We start from the raw sequence: 21,519 nt of genomic DNA, 5'->3' as shown, positions 1-21,519 counted from the left end.
GGACGTATTCTCATTCCCCTGAGGCAGCCTGTTTCTGTATGCGTTCCCTCTGTTGCTTCTACAACTAGTAAATCAACTTGGATGCAGGATGATCCTTGTCGCACCGGCGTGGCTGAGACAGATATGATACCTGGATCTTCTGGACTTGTCAGCGTCCCCTCCAGTCAAACTTCCGGCAGTCGCAGATCTTCTCGCCGGGGAAGGAGGTGCGATCCTGCATCAGGACCCAGGGTCGCTGAACTTGGAGGATACGATATCCCGGCGGACTGCAAGGAGGTGCTTGCCAAGGCCAGGGCTTCGTCTACACTGAAATGCTATGGACATAAGTGGAAGAGGTTCGCGGTCTGGTGCCGTGCATAGAAGATCAACCCTCTACGGATTATGGCTCCGCAGGTGGTGCTGTATTTGCTGTGGCTGGCCAAAGCAGGGCTGGCTCATGCCTCCATCAAGGTTCATCTAGCGGCTGTCTCCCGCTACAACAGGACTCCGGGATGGTCGTCGTTATGGTCACACCGCCTGGTTAAGGAGTTCATCAAAGGACTTTACGTTCGTTCCCGCCGGTGAAGGCTCCTGCCCCGGCGTGGGAGCTCAATGTGGTGCTGACTAGGCTCATGGGTCCAATGTTCGAGCCTATGCATTCTGTGCCATTGAAATTCTTGTAGTGGAAAACGTTTCTTGTGGCCATCACCGCCGCATGACGAGTGAGAGATCCAGGCCCTCTCTTGTAAACTGCCTTACTTGACATTACACAAGACGAAGGTAGTGCTACAGACGCACCCCTCCTTTATGCCCAAGATGCTGTCAGACTTGCATCTCAACAAGCCCTTGGTATTACCTGTATTCTTCCCGACGCCTTTGTCGCCAGCTGAGAGGACTTTGCACTCGCTGGATGTGGCTAGAGCGCTGAAGTTCTACGTGGACCGCACGAAAACGTCGCAACTGTTGGTGAACTTTGGCCCTGTGAACCAAGGGAAGGCCCTCTCCAAGGCTTCCATTTCCAGATGGCTCTCCGGCTGCATCACCCATTGTCACTGGTTGGCAAACCGGCTGTTGCCTGGCCGTCCGAGAGCCCATTCGACCAGAGCGATTGCTGCAACTACGGCGTTCCTGTCTGGTGTGCCCCTGCTGGACATCTGCAGGGCTGCTATGTAGAGGTCGACGCACACCTTCATGAGATTCTACTGCGTCAACCAGGATTCCAGTGAGGAGTCCAGAGTCGGCCAAGCTGCGCAACCTGTTCGCTTGAATGTGAGTCTGGTCAGGAGATAAGAGATGCTTAATGTTGAGCCTTGCCACATCCCGTGGTTGTGCATGTGTGTACTGCTATGTATTCTTTATTCATGAGCATGTGAATCCATGCCAGACCCCATGCTGGAGAAGGAACAAGATGGTTACCTGTAACTGGTGTTCGAAGGGATTGTGTCCTCCGACGTATTCCTTATCTTTGATAATACGTTTCCAGCTTGCTTGCCTCGGAAATCTTTTCTGTAGAGGGCGCTGCACGTCGACGTCCGCCGAGTCGATGTCCCTTGACGGCCACCATATCGGCGCCGACGTCACCATGCCCATAAATAGACACGCGCGGCGTCCGTTGCTCAGTTCCGTTTTTCCGCGCTTCGTGGGGCCTCGCAACATCGTTGCTCAGTTCAGTCAGATAACCTAATCTACATCTACTCAAATATACCAACTCGTTCTCGATGGCATCTTCATCGGAACCGACAACGCCGCGATCCGGCTTAAAAAAATGTCGAGACTGCGGTAAAAAAAATGTCGATAACGGATCCACACAGGATCTGCTTGTGGTGCTTGGGAGCAGAGCACCATTGTTCGGAGTGTGAGGACTGCATGTCCATGACGGCGAAAGCCTTGAAGGAGCGCAAGGGGAAGCTCGAGAGAGGTTAGTCCGTCAAAACCTCCTCGAAAGTTTCTTCGGCTGAGTCGAGGCATTCGTCTCCTCGCCGTCAAACATTCCCATTCTAGATCTCGAAGTAGCTCCCACCATACGTCGAGATCAAGACACTCAAAGAGACGTCGAATATCCCCTTCCTCGTCTTCTGTTTCCCCAGAAAGGGTCTCCTGCCCCAGAAAAGAGCCTCAGCTCTCAGGCTGAGTGGGAGGAATTCAGGAAGAAAATGTTAAGTGTCGTCGAGAAAAAGGCCTCGACCCCCTCGAAGACAGCTGAGGGTGATACCCCAGGTGAAAAACCCAAAAAATCAAAACGCCGCGAGTCGCAGCACTCGGCGAAACATTACACCCGAGAGTGCCACGGGCCATCGGGTAAGAAGGCACCATCTTCGCCGTCGTCGATCCCTTCGACGCATGGATCGGCGTCATCAACGCCGTTGTCGAAGGGTTCTTCGACGCATCGGTCGATCGACTCGACGCCATCGTCGACGCCGATGAAAGAGAAGACCACGACTACTCCGCAGCCAACGGTGATTCCAAGAGCCTCCGGCACGACGCCGAGACCGTCGTCGATATCCTCGAGTAGGATCCCGATCCTCTCGAGTTCTTCGAGGCCTCTTCCAGTTTTCTCGGCGCCTTCGAAGCCTGTCACATCGGCGTCCACTACATCGACGTTTTCTCGCCCAATAATTACGAGTTTGGCTCCTTCTGCCTTAGAAATGGGTTTTATACCATTTCAGAGGTCAGATTACCCTGGATTATCTTCAATTTATGAAGAAGGGGAATATTCTGACCAGGAAACCTTCGGGTTGCAGAGGACCACACTACCTGTTTCAGAGGATTTCACCTCCTGAGGAAAGAAGGTTGAAAGACCTACAGGAGTCATTACATGAGGCAAGTGGGCTGGACACTTCCCCTGAAGTGGATTTGGTTAAGCCAGACCCAGGGGAACATGCCGAAACACCCTATAGAACCCTGATGGCAAGAATTATTGAATTCATGGGTTGGTCTGCACCTTCGCCTGTTTTTCAACAGGATGACCTGACGGACATATTAGAGAAAGGTCCACAGGAGGATCCTGTGGTCCCCTTCCATACAGCCTTACAAAGAAAGATTGCATCTAACTGGGAAACTCCTGAAGTTATCCCTGCTGTCAATAAAAGATTATCAGCCAAGTATAGGGTAGCTGCAGCTGACCCTGAATACTTATCGAAACACCCGACTCCAGAGAGCCTGGTGGTCCAAGCGGCAACTTCATCAAGCAGCAGGACCGCTTACCCTACTGTCCCACAGGATAGAGATGACAAGAGGTACGATTCTATGGCAAAGAAAGTCCTCTCTGCTTGTAGTATGGCGTTGAAGTCCATCAACGCCACCTGCATGCTCGCCAGGTTCAGTCACACACTGTGGGAGTGTGCTTCATCAGCGGCTGACTGCATTCCCGAAGGAGAGGAAAAGGAAGCCTTCCTTAACATTATTAAAGATGGCAAAGATGCCATGTGCAAATCACTTCAAACTGGCATCGATTCCGCTGACAGTATCAGCAGGGCCATGGCGGCAAGTACAACAATCCGCAGGCATGCGTGGTTGCGAAAGTCTGGCTTTGCTCCAGATGTACAGGCCAGACTTTTGAATATGCCCTTTGACGGCTCTTCATTATTCGGAAAAAAGGCTGTTGACAGTTTGGAAAAGTTGCAGACATCTAAAGCAGCAGCAAAATCTTTAGGAGCTGCTATCCGTCAAACTCTTTTTCGCCCCTCCGGAACCACTGGGAGAGGAAAGTCCTTTCGCTATTATTCTGCATTCGGGAAAGGCAGAGGACAGCCGGCTCAAAGAGGCCAAAGGAGATCCACCCAAGGTGGACGGGTCAAAAGTACTAAGGCCGCAGCAGGTGCATATTTATCCTGGGCATCTGCATCAGCCGCCCCCAAACCACTCAGAGGTCTTTCCACACAAAACACCTGTAGGGGGCAGGTTAACACACCATCTGACGGAATTGCAGGCTATTACGTCAGATGCTTGGGCATTGGAGACAGTTGCCCAGGGTTACTGCCTACCCTTTCTACACATCCCTCAGTCATCCACCGGGGAACAGCTCTCTAAAAGTTCCAGATCCGCTCCTCTTGCAGGAAATTATAGACCTGCTAGAGAAAGGTGCCATAGAACCGGTACCTGTAGCGGACAGGAACAAGGGCTGGTACTCCCACCCCTACTTTCTCATACCAAAGAGGGGCGGAGGACTGAGACCCATCCTGGAATTACGAGAATTGAACAAGTTCCTCAGGAAGGACAAGTTCAAGATGGTAACTCTCTCGCAGATCCTTCAGGCTCTCCAGCTCCAGGACTGGCTGGTATCTCTGGACCTTCAGGATGCTTATTATTTCCATGTGCCAATCCATCTCAAACACAGGAAATATCTGAGGTTCGCAATTGGCGACTCATTAATTTCGAGTTCTGCCATTTGGGCTGACCTCCGCCCCGAGGGTCTTCACCAAGCTAATGACTGTAGTGGCTGCGAGTCTAAGGAGGGAAGGGATCCACGTCTACCCCTACCTGGACAATTGGCTGATCAGGGCTGTATCTTCGGAACAAGCTCAGACCCAGCTAGATTATGTCTGCCACTTCCTTCACAAACTGGGCTTCGCCCTCAATTTAAAGAAGTCACAGATGATACCATCACAGAGACTCCAGTTCTTTGGAGTGGTCCTGAACACTTCCCTGGGAAAAGCCTTGCCACCCGAGGTGAGGGCTCAAGATATTCTGCAGATGGTCAACAAGTTTCAAAATGCCCAACGTCTCCCAGCCTTCGACTTTGAGGTTGCTAGGCCTCATGGCATCCTGCATCTTCCTTGTGCCAGAGGCTCGCCTGAGAATGAGATCTCTTCAGTGGGCACTGAGAAGTCAGTGGTCGCAATTCTTAGGGAGAATGACAGATCTCCTCCGGATTCTGCACAAGGTAGCCCGCGACCTTCAATGGTGGGCCTATCCAGAGAACATCTTGAAAGGAGAACTGTTTTGGCAACCATGGCCGAAGATAACAGTAGTCACAGACGCCTCACTCACGGGGTGGGGAGCCCATGCCAACGACTTGACCATCAGCGGTCGTTGGTCTCCATCGGAGTCCATACTACACATCAACCTATTGGAGCTGAGAGCGATCAGACAAGCGCTGAAAGCTTTCCTGCCATCAGTACAAGGGAGAAATGTCCTATTGATGGACAACACGGTGGCCATGCACTACCTCAACAAAAGAGGAGGCGTAGGGTCACTGCCACTGTGCAGAGAGGCAATGCAGCTCTGGTTTTGGGCAATTCAGGACGGAATCTCTCTATCGTCAGTACACCTAGCCGGAGAGAAGAACTTGACAGCGGACGCTCTGAGCAGGCAGAGCAGTCTCGAAGTGGGAGCTAGCTCAGGAAGTCCTTCAAGAGATCTTCGCCCTTTGGGGAACCCCTCAGGTGAATCTGTTCGCCACAAGCACCAACAGGAAGTGCGATCTGTTCCATTCAAGGGAATTTCCCCCGAGAGGAGCTCTAGGAGACACGTTTGTAGTGGACTGGGAGTTTCCACTCCTTTACGCATTTCCACCAGTCCCTGTTATTCCTCAAATGATCAGGAAGTTGAGAAGATTCCAGGAGAACGTGGTACCCGGACCTTCTAGATATGTCCATTTGCCCTCCAATCCGTCTTCCACTCAAAGAGAATCTTCTCTCGCAGAAGGGAGGTCAGGATCTCCATCCAGACATCAGAACCCTCAACCTTCACGCTTGGCTTCTGAAAGGGTGAGGTACAAGGATTGGGATCTCCCTGATGACGTCATGGAGGTGTTGCTTTCGGCCAGAAGGCCAGCAACAAAGTCTTTATACCGCTGCCGTTGGAACACATTTTGCAGTTGGTGTAGAGAAGGGAATATCAACCCTTTTTCATGTGGTACACCAACGGTGTTATCGTTTCTACTCTACTTGGCAAACTCAGGCCTTCATGTTGGCACTGTAAAAGGCTATCTCGCAGCGCTTTCAATCTTCAAGCGCACTGCGGAGGAACCATTGTATTTCAAACTACCTCTAGTGATACAATTTCTCAAGGGATTAACTAATGTTTATCCTCAAACGATTCCAAGTTCCCTTATGGGACTTAAATTTAGTCTTAAACTTCCTAATGGGCACCTCATTCGAACCACTTCACTCTTGTTCGCTGAGATTTCTCACGCTTAAAACTGTCCTATTGGTAGCACTAACATCTGCTAGGAGGGTGAGCGAGCTACAAGTTCTCTCCTGTAAACCCCCACATACAATTTTCCACAAAGTTGTCCTACAGTTGAAGTCTAATTTCCTCCCAAAGGTGGTTTCTGAATTTCATATTACTCAGAAAATTACCTTACCTTCGTTCTACCTTCCTCCCCATCCGGGGAAAGAGGAAGAAAGGCTACATAGGCTGGACCCAAGGCGAGCTCTAAGCTGTTACATCAGCAGAATGGCTAGGATCAGGCAAGCAGACCAACTGTTTGTAGGATACTCGGGTCACAAGTTGGGATTACCCATAACAAACCATTTCCAGGTGGATTATTTTGGCCATTCTGGAATGTTACAAACTGGCAGGGAAAGAGCCACCCCAAAATCTTAGGGCTCATTCAACCAGGGGTATCGCAGCCTCTTTGGCCTTCCAAAGAGGGGTACCGGTCAGAGACATATGTGCGGCTGCCACATGGTCGTCCGCACATACGTTAACAACATTTTACAACCTGGATTCCTCCACTAGGCAAGAGACCAGATTTGGCAAAGCCGTATTACATTTGGTCCATCCCTAAAGGGATACATGACATTCTTACTCCCACCTCCAATTACATGCCACTGCTATGGGAGTCCATCAAAGATGAGGAATACGTCGGAGGACACAGTCCCTTCGAAGAACAAGTTACTTCTTACCTTGTAACATTCTTTCGATGGTATGTTCCTCCGACGTATTCCTTATCGCCCCTCCCATCCATCCCCGCAGTAATACTTCCCTTGTGGTTGCAGCTTACGCTCCTTCAAGGTCAATAACCAATTCAGGCATGACTTTTCTTATGCTACAAAACGGAACTGAGCACCGGACGCCGCGCATGGCTATTTATGGGCATGGTGACGTCGGCGCCGATACGGTAGCCGTCGGGGGACTTCGACTCGGCGGAGGTCGACGCGCAGCGCCCTCTATAGAAAAAATTTCCGAGGCCAGCAAGCTGGAAACGTATTATCAAAGATAAGGAATACGTCGGAGGAACATCCCATTGAAAGAATGTTACAAGGTAAGAAGTAACTTGTTCTTCTCCAGCATGGATTCACATGCGAACCCTCCTGCCTACCCCTCTGAGGCTCTTCTCTTGGCCCTACTGCCACTTTGCGTGCTACCAAATCTAAAGATGGCTGTCAGAGGAGGAGCTTAGGTAGAGGGCAGTCATTGGTTGGGGGCAGTATGACCCAGAGACCAGGGATTGGTTGTTAGGAGAAAGACAGTTCAGAAATGAAACTGATTTTTTTCTTTACCGAGGATTCCCAGCCCGACGGGGAATATTCATGAGCATGTGAATCCATGCCAGACCCATGCTCGAGAACAACAGTTACAGGTAAGTAACTCGTTCCTTCCGAAGGGAGCAGTAGAATAGTAACTCACAAATACACTTTAATACTGTACACTCTAGTTTCTAAATCAGTAAAGACCCTTTTGGGATGGCCCACAGACACAGCCTACACCCACAGGTGACTTCAATAACTAGGGTGCTGGGGATATTAATATCTTACTGTTTGCTTTCAGAATATTCTTAAAAGTTGGTAAAGGGCAAAGGTTATTAGAACAAGAGATCACAAATATTCTTAAGTAGGCAAGTACTTTTAGATTTTCCAAGGAGAGTCATTCAGTTCAATAGGCTAAGCCAAAGTCAATGGGCAAAAGTCTTGTATAGGACTTCTGGTAAGTAAATGGAAAAGTCTTTGAACAAGTTCTTGGGAGTCTTTGATGAAAAGAAGAATCAAATGTAGGGCCACACGCTGATTAGACTTGTGAGTTGCAGAAGTGGCAAGCACGCTACAGTAAAAGGTAAGTTCTCTCAGACTTTTTACAGTACCATAGAAGTTGAAGAAAAGATGCAGCAGATGACTTCTGTTCCTGTGCAGCTCTGCAGGTCTCACTGTTCCTGGACCTCAGTCGTGGGGACAAGAGGGGGGATGTCGGGGAACTCCTGCAATGCACTGGGACGGTCAAAACTTGCAACCAGTGTGTCAGCTCCTCGCGTCTACCGCAAATAGCAATACTGCGGTTCCTGGCTGTCGAGATGGATTTTCCTTGCTTCTGGGGTCCTGCACTCTGTTGAGGGGGCTCAGGCTTGGTCAGTCCTGCTTCTTGAGAGTCTGGAGGATCTTTCAAAAGCTGTAGGCCAGCTTAAAAGCAATGCACACAATCTGGTGTTCCTCTCCCTGGCTATACGATTTCCAGCATGAAATTCAACCAGCTCCGAGATGGATGTCCAAGTGGCTTACTTTGGAGTTGATTGGTCCCACCAACTCAAGGGGAGAATTCGTCCTTGCAGGGACTTCTCTGTCGATGCGTATTTGGCGTTTCGGCACTGCAGCAGGGCTTCACCGGGTAAACCAACGGCCCGGAAGTTGCAGCTGGCGTCCTTTTCAATTTTTTCTTCTGTTCCTTCGTCCAGTGGTCGACTCTGCCTTCCAAGCGAAAAGACTCGCCTTTTATTCAGTTCTCGCCCATTCATTCCAGCCTAGCTGTCACTCACCCAGCAGGGTGGCTGTCCTTGCCGGACAGTCAGCCGGCCAAACACCACAGAGTACATTTGGGTCTCCTAGGAGACTAAGTACAGGGAGTTTTGGGCACCTCCCTCACTTCCTGCCTACCCCAGACACTCTTGAACCCTGCTAAAGACGAAATGAACAAAGAAAGCAAACCTGGTTTGGCGCGCAGAGCAAATCTCAAGAAGGAACTTTGCACAAAGAAATGGCGAAAAAAGACCAGGCGCCATTTTGACAAAGAAGGCTCCCTTGTGCGCTTTACTGTAGCTGCTAACTATGGTAGTTGAAACGAAACCACTGCCACCAGCCATTCAGTGCGAAAAGGGTAACATGAAAAAATGTTACATGAGAAACTAGACAAAGGGGATACTAGGTAACCCCTCCAGCACTCATTGTAAAATAGGTTGTGCTGGGTCTATAAAGTTACAATGGTAAGTAAAGTCAATTTCACTTTACTGCTCTTGGAAACAGTAGTTTATCCTAAAGAAGGTATTTTAAACCTTTGGGAAATCTGAAAGACTTCCCCGTGTCACTGCACTGAAGCTGCTGTGTGACACAATGTAAAAGATGATGCCTATGGAGTTTGTCAGACTCCACAACCAAAAGAAAGTGTTCAAAATCACAGTGGGGAAAAAGGGTCACTCTCTCCAGGTTAAAAAAAAAAAAGTTGTTCTCAAAATCCAGCAAAGTTGCTTTGGGGTGGGGGGGGGGTCTCCAAGGTGGTGGGAATTGGCACATTTCTGAGAATTCTCCTGAACAGGTGGGCATAAAATATGTCGGAAAGGTTGCTCCAAGAGACCTTTTTCCTAACAAGAGGTAACTGCAAGATTGACGAACTGAAGGGAAGGTATGTCAAAGAAATAAAAGGAAACCCAATTTAAAGAGAATGTGAAAAGGGAAGACCTGTATAGCAACATGGCAAGAGACCGAGGATTAAAAAAAAACAGTAATAGATGGCAAGACATGGCAACAAAGCAATGACCCGGGTGCTATTAAAGTCCAGCCTCATGAATGCTCAGAGGAACATCCTTACACCAAGGAGCTACTTCCAGCTCATATGAATTCCAATTTAGACTCCTGCACCTTAACTGAACCAAAGAAATGAAGGGGACCCTTTGACGAAAGCCACCATCTCTTAATGGATTGTGTGTTCAACTGTTCCACACTGGCAAATGTATCACTTCCATTTACCCCAGGAGTTAATTCCACTTGTAGGAAAGGGGCAACATTAGCATTGAAGTCTAATGTACTATTAGAGGAGATCTCTCTCGCTGTAACTTGATCATGTCCCAATTTCACCGAACATTGTGTAAAGGCACAAGCAAGAGCTTATTCATAGGTGGGACAATTGTTTATAAAGCATTTATTTGCAGCTGTACCCGTAGGTCACCTGACACCTACTTCTGTGGATTGTATCTGCTTTGAATCACATGCTCCATCCTGCCTCCCCTCTCGGAAGCAACAGGACTGTATAAATTAAACTAAATTCTCTCAGTACATGCATGTGTGCCGTTGGAAAATAATGTGAGTGCTTAGACTAGTGAAGGATCAGGCGTCCTGTTCACACAGGATAGGGTTAGTATGATAGGAGCATACCTGTCGATGCCTTATTTTCAACATTGAAATGCAAGATGCAAGCCAACCACTAGAATGCGGCATATGCAAAGCATGTGATTCTAAGCAGATATAAAGTGATGGAAGGTTTTGGTGAGGTGTTTAAGAGTGAGGATGTGCTTTTAGAGTGGCCTCGTGTGAGACGTTTGGTATTGGAGACCTGCCTAGGGTTGTCTTGATAGATGGGGTCACCCAATGGCTCTGTCTTCTAGCCCCACAGATAGGTGGGTGGCAGAGGAGAGGAAAGAGGGGACTGTTCATTCCGTTCGCCCTGGGAGACCCTGCATGATTCCTTTGAGGCAGGGGTGGTGCTGAAGGAGCATGATCCCGGAAGGAGGATTACACCATGGTTGGGAACATTAGCAAGGTGATGTGTAGACTTCTAAATCGAGATGAATGTTAACATTTATTGTTGCTGTTGATTAAAGCAAAGGTTCCTATTGGGACTTAAAGAAATCCACCCTGTTTTCTGGTGCCAGTTATGGAAGATGGGGGAGGGTGGGGTAACATAGCAGAGCATCTAGGAACACTGGTAGTAGCCCAGCTCCTGTTGAATTGTAACATTTGTTTGCTGGTTTGCTTGATACGCCATTTGCAGCTGAACTATGGAGAGAATTGTGTGGAGTGGTCCCACCCTGACCTAGTGGCGATGCTAGCCCAGTTCCCAAATAAAACCAGTGCTACGCAAGAGTCTGGGCTGGTAGTTGGCTACACAAATTATACTTTTTGTAATGTCCCTGCATACTTCTTGATTCCTTTTATTGGTACTGCCATTTTACGCTTTACATATGTAAAAGTATATTGTGAGCTGGAACGCTTGTCATTTCAAAATGCCTTGCGCCTGGCGTTAGAAACCCACTATATAAGATTGTTTTTTCATTTGAGCTTTTGTTTATAAAAAATTTCTTTTCTCACTGTCTATTCTCGAGTACTCAAAGCCTTTATTTGTCCTTTGTTTGATCTCACCCGTCGAATAGAATTTCACTTCATACAGGCTATTCTTTTCTTATTTCATTCAATGAAATGTGTCAGCATTTTTTTTGTTTTTTCTCCAAAGGCTACACGAGGCAACAGACTATCCCTGGAGGCCAACTTTGACCCCTTTTGAGTTCCAAAAAATGCTGTACAATCTAACTTCTATCAAGATACGTGGGACCTACAGCGAGAGAAGTAATTTACCCTGTTTGGTTGGTTTTCTTGTGGGCACATACAGATGCCTTAATCCGCCCCTCCAACTCCTCTCCCCCCCTCTTAAATCTGCAACTCTACTCTGCCCTATAATCTTATTTGAGTGATTTGTCCACTGTAATCACCCCTCCTAGGCTAATTCTATTCGTATAACGGAAGTAGGCGTTAGGGATGCATGAAGGTTCCTTGCAACATTCCTTGTGCTTTGCATTTTCAGGTGCTGGATATCTAGATGATGTCACTGTTGTGACTGCTCGTGCTGGGCCCGGGGAGCCTGCATTTTGGGTGGAGAGCTGCACCTGTCCGCAAGGATACCTTGGGCAATTCTGTGAAAGTTGTGCCCCAGGATATCGGAGGGAGACCGCAACCCTTGGGTCTTACAGTCCCTGTGTTGTCTGTACCTGCAATGGGCACAGTGAGAGCTGCAATCCTGAAACTGGTAAGTTAGATTTTGTGTGTGCATAGGATCACTAGTAAACTATTTAGCAACCCACCTTCCTCACAACGACATGGTGGTATCAGAGTTCTGTTGTCCCATCCTTGGGTGAGAATGTTTCTTCAGTAAACTCGGCATCTCTAGCCTTCCTGCATCCATTTAAAACATAAAGAAATGTGACATTCATCACCCTAAAGAAAGGGATGCCAAGACATTTCCAGGTGCTGTTCATCAGGAATCAATGGGGACGCCGGGTCACAAAGGGCAAGTAAACTGCAATTGTCATCGATATCGAATGAGACTTTTAGCACCTCTTTCTAGCAATGAGAATGCTGCACATCTGTACTTCTGTAACACCCGGGAGGGAAATGTCACATTTTTTCTAGATGCAAAATAAGTCTGTACCCCTAACAGCGTATTATTTCAGTGTAAGCTTGTAACATGTTGCTTCAATTCCTGAATGCAAGATAAACATAACACATTTTAGCCTGCTGTGTTTATTTGCTTGCCTTTTGTAGAAGTTAGGCGTGTCTTCAGATCTACTTACCTACTTTACATTCTTAACAGGTGTTTGTGACTGCAGGGACAACACTGCAGGGCCCCACTGTGAGCGCTGTAGTGACGGATATTATGGGGATTCGACAGCAGGCACCTTCTCAGATTGCCAGCCTTGTCCATGTCCCGGGGGCTCCAGTTGTGCTGTTGTTCCCAGAACAAAGGAAGTTGTCTGCACCAACTGCCCAGCTGGCACAACTGGTAAGATTTGAACATTAATCTATCGCATGTGATTGTAATAAGCCCCTTCTAATTCCATTAAAATGTTTTGAACTGCCAGTTCCAGGCCCCTTGTTGGTAGGCAGGACCTACATTCGAATAAATGTAATGGTGGTCTAGGGATACCCATTTTTCAAGACTACGTTATAGGAGCCAACGTCTCACATGTTATTGCTTGGGCTGACTCTGATAGGGCCTTCTGGGTGGATGTTGAGAAATTGGCCACTATGCATCCCATTTCAGCGCTCCTGTGCTTTAGTTGAGTTTATAGATGTTGCAGGGCATTTTCCTGGTGTATTGAGACAAAGCACTTAAATTATGGAAGGTCCCTTCATCTATCGCAGTTTTTGGAAACCCTTGGTTCTCTTCTGCAGGGAGGAAACTGGCGTCTTCGAGGTGAAACGTTTCAGATATTGTCAAATTTGACATTGGATTGCCAATCTCAAAACCCTAGAGGCTGGGGTCCCGCTTGCTCACCACGTTGGAACTTTGCGGTCACAGGCACTAGGTTGTACAGATGTTAGGAAAGATGTCTTTTTAGCAACGTTCCCTTCATTTCTATGGACCCCCAAACCTTTTACTTTTTTGTTGTACTCGCCCCTGACTTTTTCCAGTGAAGTGAATATTTCATCTTCACTCCACATTTGCTCATTGTTATGGGGAAACTGGCCAGTCCTTCAGACTGTCACTACTGGTGAAACTGTTTCCCTTTTCTTGTAATGTTCTCTATTTTTGGGTAAGTTTTTCATTGCACAATGCTTCTTTCCATGCAGTGTGATGGGGGTTTCTTTTGTATGACCCTAGACAACACTCAAAGGGAATGTTTTGGTTACGTTAGATGTGCCCAACGACAAACGGGTAGCAGCAGTTCATTTTTAGATAATTTTTACTGTACTTTTTGTTAGCCTTACTGTGTTTACCGCATTTGGCTACTAACGGTGGCCAGTTTCCTAACATGGCCGTGCCACAATGTTTTTCTTTTGTTCCTTGGCCATCTTGTCCTGTTAACCTCTTCCTGCCTTGACAGGTCAGGAAATTCCTTTCCTGGTCATGCACTTCCCGGGAAAGCCATGTGTGTGTGTTTACAGGAAATGGGTTGGGACTGTCTGGTTCCAATCCCCGAACGTATTTCTGTATGTCTAAAGAGTATGCATAAGCATCACCACCAGTGGTCCTTATTGGACCACTGCCGCAGTTTCTGCCTGGCCGCAGTTTCTGCCTGGCCGGAGTTTCTGCCGAAACCTGTGCAGTTCCCTCTGGGACCACTGCAAAAGATTTAGGACTACAGGTGTTTGGCAGTAAACCCACTTGGTAGCAGTCTGTACCACACATATTGAATTGGTAGCTGTGGCTGAGCAGTCAGACTTCCCTCAAGAAGAGTTGGGCAGTATACAGAGTATTCACGATAGGTCAAGAGAACACAGTAGAACAAGTAAACACTGACCAGGGTTTGGTGTAAAAAAAGATATAATTATTTATTTAAAACCACATCCAGAAAAACACACAGGCACTAATAGTAAGCAATTCAAAAACACTGTCACTAAAAGATATACACTCCCTTAAAAAGAATATTAGACAAGTCTTAAGTAAAGCTCCACTTATTTTCAGACAGCGGTGAGCGCTTAACGTAGATGGCACTCTAATAGTTCGTTTTAAAAAGGGAGAGAAAAGCAGAGAATAAGTTGAACAGATACCAACACTTTTATCAGAACATAACAAGAGAGGAAGGCAAAGTAAAACCGTGAAGTTCGAGTTCAAGAGGCCGGATCCACCTACAGAGGATCCGAACGAAATTTGTCCAAGGTCACACAGTTGCAGTGCACAAAAGTCTTGTAGAGGTTCAAAAAGGAGTTGGACCAAAGAAAGGGACCAGTTAGAGGGTCAAGGCGGCCAGCCCAGAAGGTTAAGGGGTTATTATTACCTTGTAGCAATCTTTAGAAAGGGAGGCCTGGCGGACACAGTACCTTAAAGTGGTGAGAACGCTCCAGCGGGGGCAGTTGTTCCTGGCAGCGGGTGCAAGTCGGTGCTTCGTCCGGGGGAAGAGAGGATCTCGTCGTGGAGGAAGACAGGAGTCTGTTGCACTGCCAGGGAAGAAACCAGCCGCGGAGTTTCTCAGGTACAAGGAGCGGTCCGGTGATTCGCGGTTCAGTGGTGAGTGGCTATCCGGCTGCCGGGGTGCTTGGCACGGGCAGTTCGACCACAAACCGGGCTGGGGTGCGAAGAAAGAAAGATAAACTGGTTGTGCCCACCAGTCAGGGGAAGAAGCCTCTCCAGCCGGGAGATCTTCTCTGTCGTCGGGAAGTGGTGAGTCGGTTCTGCAGGGCTCCACCGGTGGTGTCGTCGTGGTAGGTCGGCTCATCTTCTCCCTCGTCGGATTCTCAGGTCCTGTGGCGACTTCTGAAGTTCCAGTCCCCAAAGCCCTGCTTTTATGCAGAAAACCCCCATTCACTCAGCCTAGCTTTCACTCAAACATGCGAAGTGGTGAGCCGGCCGGCTCACCACTTGGGCCAATCACACAAGAGTGCGACTTGAGTTACTAAGGTAACTCAGTCCAGGGTGCCTAAACCCCCTCCCACATCCCCTCTGGTACCCAGACAGAGTGGCACCACTTTTGGAGGCTTCTGTGGAGAAGCCCACCAAAACGTGGAACAAAGGGCTCAACTTGGGTTGGAGTCACAGAAGTGAACACAAACGCCATTTTAGAATCGAGTCTTGGCAAAAAATACCAACCGGAGAATTAATAATTAAATAAACCAGTGGTATGTTCGAGGCTATGAGAATTAAATAATTAAAGTTGGTAGCCTCGAACAATGGGAAAATCCCATAGGAAAATATTTGCGGTCGAATATAAAAAGTAGTTTCCACTGCCACCAGCCAAAACTCTATCAGGGGGGTTGGAGACGTGCCCCCTCGACTAACAGACCCCGGGGCAATCGAATTGCCCCAACCAGTACGTCCACAATATAATGGTTTGTACTGGTTTCTGTTAATAATTTGGGACTAGTAAAGCCAATGGTGACTTTACATGCCTTGGGAGACAGTAGTCAGTCCCAGGGTATGGAGTCTATGGTGGGGTGTCACTATGACACCCCTGTGTTACTGCACGGAGGGTGCTGTGTAACACACATAGGAAAAACACATGAGACCCTATGGAGTAAAGGACCCCATAGCCCATAAAGCACATTACCAATCAAAGGAATACCATTAATCATGTCCAAGAGTGGGAGAAAGAGTCTCGCTCTTGGCAGGAGGAAAAAAAACAAACTCCACAAATCCAGCAAAGCTGCTGGGGGACTCACTAGGTTAGGAAATTCAGCCTAAAGAGAGAATTCTCCCTAACAGCCGGAGTTTCTGCCGTGACCTTTTCCCACTTTTGGGGAGCTTACGTTTTAGCCTTACTGTGTTTACCGCATTTGGCTACGAACTGTGGCTACTGGCAAACATGACTCTGCCTACGAGACTTGTCGCTTGTCCTTTTGCCATCTTGTTCATTAGCCTTCTTCCTTGCCTGAGAGGCCAGGAAAATCCTTACAAGGACTCCAGTACCCAGGAAAGCAGAAGCTTTTGTCGGGCTAGTGGAGGTCTGTGTGTATTTGCTCGCGGGATGGTGGGCTGGCACTGTCTGGGCCCAATCCACAAACTGGTTTCAGTGCATCTGTGGTATGCATGAATGTTCCACTAGTGGTCCTGATTGGACCGCTGCTGGGCTGTGTGCGTGGGGGCTAGTCCTGCTATTAGCTAGTGAGGGCAGCTGCCGGGCCTAGCTTTTAGGATAAGAGGAGGACCGCTGCACGCGTTCTTAAGAGATCCTGGAGAAACCTGAAGGAGCCAAGAATCATATCCAGCTGCGAGACCCGCCAAGAAACCAGAGACCTGACTAAAGGAGGCCTGGCGACCAACTTCTGCTGCTGTCGTGGAGGAACCCTGTCTTGTTCATGATCTTTAGGAGTCCTACAAAGGAGCTGCGACCCTTTGAGTGGCAAGACCATCCATTCTGCTCTGTGCCCTGCCAACGGAAGCCTTCGGAAGTCCCTTGGAACTGTCCTGTGGCAGACCAGCTTCGACTTTGGGCTAACGTGCTGCCGGCGTCTGCTGAGTCCCTTTGCGTCGCTGTGCTGCGGTGACCACCATCAGAAATGTCTTACCTGACCCGATTCCAGCCCTGAGAGGGGTCCTGCATCGTATTTTGCTGCAATCTTCCGTCGAGAGTCCTTGCAACGGTGAAAGACACCAACCGGAGATCAGCTAGAACCTGCAATCCCTGTGGATTGAGGACTGCAACTTTCGGCAGGAAAAGCAACCTCGGACCTTCTTCCTTTGTCCTTCCAAGTCTGGGAAAGAATCGGAGTATGGGCGGGAAGTTACATAGCTTCTTACCCACGCCTATACTCCCGTTATAAGTCAGTGGGCTTATAATAAACCTTTATTCTAACACTTTTGGTGTTGCCATTGCTTGCTTGCGGTAGACCTCTGAAAGTTGGGGCTACATTTGGTAGTAAGTTTAACTCGTACCCTAAGGACCCTTCACTGGACTCCAGAGACCCTTCCTGCTTCAGATTCTGTGGAACTTTAACCTGAACTATTGGTCAATGTTAGGGAGAATTCTCAAAAATGTGCTAATTCCCTCTACCTGTGAGACCCCCAGCAACTTTGCTGGATTTTGAGAACTTCTTTTTTTTTACCTGGAGAGAGCGAGACCCTTTTTTCCTCCCCACTCTCGTATTTTGATGTGAGTTATACAATGTTACTTTTTGGTTATGGAGTCTAACCAACTCCATAGGCATCATCTTTTACAATTGTCACACTGCACCTTCAGTGCAGTGGCATAGGGAATTCTTTCAGATTTCACAAGGTTTAAATACCTTCTCTGGGATCAACTACTGTTGCCCAGATCAGTGGAGTGAAATTGACTTCACTTAGTCCTGTAAAATTCTAGACTAGCACACCCTAACTTACAATAGAGTGCTGGAGAGGTTACTTAGTTATCCCCTGTGTCTAGTTACTCATGTAGCATTCACATGTTACCGTTTCCTCTCAGAATGGCTGGTGGCGGTGGTCTTGCAATGAACTACCATGATTTACCCCGACCGTGAAATGTTCGCAGCTCCGGTAATGTTAAATCGTAGGAGCCATGATTTTCAAAATGGTGCTGAGCCTCCCTTGTTAAGAGTGCCCGGTCTTTTTTTCGCCATTTCTTTGTGGAAAGGTCCTTCTCGAGTTTTTCCCTGTGCGCCAAACCAGGTTTGGTCTTTGTTCATTCGCCTTTGGCGGGCTTCAGGAGTGAAACCCGCCTCTGGCTCTTAGTGTCTTGGGTAGGTAAGCAGGAAGTGAGGGAGGTGCCCGAAACTCGATGTGCTTAGTCTCCTGGGAGACCCACATGCACTCTGTGACAATTGGCTGATTGTCCGGCAAGGACAGCCACCCTGCTGGGTGAGTGGCAGCTAGGCTGGAATGATTGGGAGAGAACTGAATAAAAGAGGAGTGTCTTGGTTTGGAAGGCAGAGTCGACCACTGGACGAAGGAACCGAAGAGCTTGAAGAGGACGGCTACTGCAACTCCTGGACCGTTGGCTTGCTTGGTGAAGCCCTGCTGCAGTTCCGAATCGCCAAGTTCGCATCGACGGAGAACGCCCTCCAAGGACGACTTCTCCCTTTGAGTTGGTAGGACCAATCAACTGCCAAGTAAGCCACCTGGACACCCATCTCGGAGCTGGTTGAATTTCCTCAGTTGCTGCAGGAAACCGTAGAGCCAGGGAGCGGGACACCAGATAGTGTGTTGCTTGTAAGCTGGCCTAAAGCTTCTGGAAGATCCTCCGGACTCCCACAAAGCAGGACAGACCAGGCCTGCCCCCCCCTCCCCCCTCATTTCAGTGCGGAACCTCAGATGTGAGGAAAGTTCACCTTGACAGCCAGGAACCACGCTTATTGCGATTTGCTGTACCGCAAGGAGCTGAAATGAAAAGTAAAGTTTGCCGGTTGCCAGCTTTGACAGTCCTAGTACAGGAGTCCCCTGAAGTCCTCCCTCTTATCCCCACGACTGAGGCCCAGGAACAGTGAGATCTGCAGAGCTGCACAGGAACAGAAGTCTTCAGCTGCATCTTTTTCTTCTTTACCAAGGTACTGTAAAACCAGTCTAAGAGAACTTGACTCTTACTGTGGAAGTGCTTATAACTTCTGCAACTCATAAGCCTAATCAGCTTGTGGCCCTACATTTGGTTCTTCTTTTTATCAGAGACTTTTAAGAACTTGTGCAAAGACTTTTCCATTTAAATACCTGAAGTGCTGTGTCCTATACAAAGACTTTGGCCTATTGACTTTGGCTTCGCCTATTGAATGATCCTTCTAAGTGCTATCTGAAAGTATTTGCCCTGCATATGACTATTTGTAATTTCTTGTGTTCTAATAACCTTTGCCTTTTACTCCTCTTGAAAAGTATTCTGAATGGCAACTTTAAGATATTAATGTCCCCAGTACCCTTGTACCTGAAGTCACCTGTGGGTGTAGGTTGTGTCGGTAGGCCATCCCAAAAGGGTCTTGTCTGATTCAGCACCTCAGAGTTTACAGTATTGAAGTATATTTGCGTTACTATTCTATTGCTCCCTTCTGAAGAAGGCTTTATAACTGACTGGTAAATAATTGTTTATGCAAGAAACCTTGAGTGTAAGTTTATTTGAATACCTGTAACTGTGCATCCTTGTGTAACTCAACTACAGCTCACATTTCCCCTCTTGAGTTGAGCCTGGCTGCTCAACACGCTACCAAAACTGTGTAGTACAAGCTTATACCAAAGGTTGGGTTTCCTCTATCTGTCGTCCAAGTTGTTTGTAGTGTTCCCAGAGAGTTCTGCGTTCAAACTTTGCCCAACACAGTTATACAAGTAAGGTATACTTGTGACTTATAAGGTATAAGGTGACTTTTTGGAGTGACAGTTAAACACGTCAGAGGTTAAGAGTCTGCAGGGAGCGAGGACAGCTGTTGGGCAAGATTTGATGCAGTACCCTTTGGGTGCACTACAACAACCTTGACCGCCTGGCAATAGGAACCCAACCTTTGGTAGAAGTCTGTACTACACATGTTGGTAGTGTGGCTGAGAATCCAGGCTTATCCCAAGAGGGGTCAATGTGAGCAGTAGGGTTTTTACACAGAGATTCAGTGACAAGTATCCAAATAAACACTTGCACTCAAGGTTTCTTGATTAAACAATTATTAATTTAACAGTCAGTTTGAATAAGCCTTCTTCAGAATGGGCAATATAACTAACACACAAATACACTCCAAAATCCACACTCTTAGTTTCTCTAAATCAGCAAGTACCCATTTGGGATGGCACACAGAAACTTCCTACACCCTCGGGTGACTTAAATAGCTACGACGCTGTGGACATTAATATATCACTGGTACATTTAGAGCAATACTGAGAAGAGTGTCAAAGAAAAGGGTTATTAGAATAAAACAAGAGATCACACAAATACTCTGAAGCAGGTAAGTACTTTTGAACCCCCTCCCCCCCAAATGCAAACTCATTCCTGGAAGGAAAGGTAAAGCACAATGTCAGAGGTAAGAGTCATTCAGGTCAGGTCAGGCCAGGCCAGTCAATGTCAATTGGGCAAAAGTCTAGGTGAGCTGAAGCACTTCTTGCAGATAAGTAAGTCTTGCACAATGTTTTAGAAGTGTTTGTAGAAAAAAAAGAATCAATGTAGAGCCGCAAGCTGTTAGGCTTGTGGGGGGTAGAAGATGCAAGCAGCTCTACAGAAGCAACAAAGACCAGTCTCAACTGAGAACAAACAAGGCTACACAACAAGAGGTAAATCCCCATAGTTTACTGTACCTTTGGTTAGAAGAAATGGTTCTAGCTGGCTTCTGTTCCTGTGCTGGTCTGCAGATTTTGTTGCTCTGTCATGAGGACAAACAGGGGGGACTTCTGAAAACTCCTGCACTGCAATGTGGCGGTCAGCAGCAGCAAAGGGCCAACTGCAATTCAGCAGCACTTTGCGGTTTCAGCACCTCTGCACTCAGCAAATAGCACCACTGCGGTTCTCGGCTACCATTTTGGACCTTTCTCACATCTGGGGTCCAGCACTCAGTTGAGGTGGCTCAAGCTTGGTCAGTCCCGATTCCTAGGAGTCCGGAGGATCTTCCTGGAGCTTGGGTCCGACTTAAAAGTAATGCACCCAATCTGGTGGTCCTCTCCCGGGCACTTCGGTTCCAGCATCAGCAGTGGAAGTACAGCCAGCCTTGAGAGGATGTCCAGTGGAGTTCAATTTGGAGTGGATTGGTCCCACCGACTCGAGGGGAGAAGTTGTCCTTGCAGGGCTTCTCTAGTCGAGGCGAATTTGGAGTCTTCAGCACAGCAGCAGGGCTTCACGCGCAAACTAACGGTCCAGGAGTTGCAGCAGGCGTCTCTTCCAAGTTCTTCTTCTGATGGCAATAAGCACGTTTCCTGGCTGTCAAGGTGGACTATTCTTGCATCTGAGGTCCCACACTCAACTGAGGGGGGGGTCAGGCTTGGTCAGTCCTTGATGCAAACTTGGCGATTCGGTCCTGCAGCAGGGCTTCACCAGGCAAACCAACGGTCCCGGAGTTGCAGCAGCTGTCCTCTTCAAGCTCTTCTTCGGTTCCTACGTCCAGTGGTCGACTCTGCCTGCCAAGCCAAGAGACTTGCCTTTTATTCAGTTCTCTTCCATTCATTCCAGCCTTGCTGCCACTCAACCAGCAGGGTGGCTGTCCTTGCCGGACTGTCAGCTAGCCTATCACCACAGAGTGCATTTGGGTCTCCTAGGAGACTAAGCACAGGGAGTTTCGGGCACCTCCCTCACTTCTTGCC

General features: G+C 48.0%; 1 protein-coding gene across 1 annotated transcript in view; it reads left to right on the top strand.

Annotated features, from left to right (window-relative positions):
- The window catches only part of LAMC1 (laminin subunit gamma 1), a 922,342-nt gene that overhangs the window by 643,434 nt on the left and 257,389 nt on the right, over positions 1-21,519 (top strand). The window contains exons 11-13 of the mRNA XM_069641408.1: positions 11,356-11,468; positions 11,704-11,925; positions 12,490-12,678. Of these exons, the coding sequence (XP_069497509.1) occupies positions 11,356-11,468; positions 11,704-11,925; positions 12,490-12,678 (524 nt within the window). The remainder of the gene's footprint in view (positions 1-11,355; positions 11,469-11,703; positions 11,926-12,489; positions 12,679-21,519) is intronic.

The sequence above is a fragment of the Ambystoma mexicanum genome, chromosome 1q (genome assembly GCF_040938575.1).
Source record: "Ambystoma mexicanum isolate Mex_15411 chromosome 1q, UKY_AmexF1_1, whole genome shotgun sequence".
Lineage (NCBI taxonomy): Eukaryota > Metazoa > Chordata > Amphibia > Caudata > Ambystomatidae > Ambystoma > Ambystoma mexicanum.
Note: the sequence above shows the minus strand (reverse complement) of the source record. Positions and strands in the feature narration are given on the sequence as shown.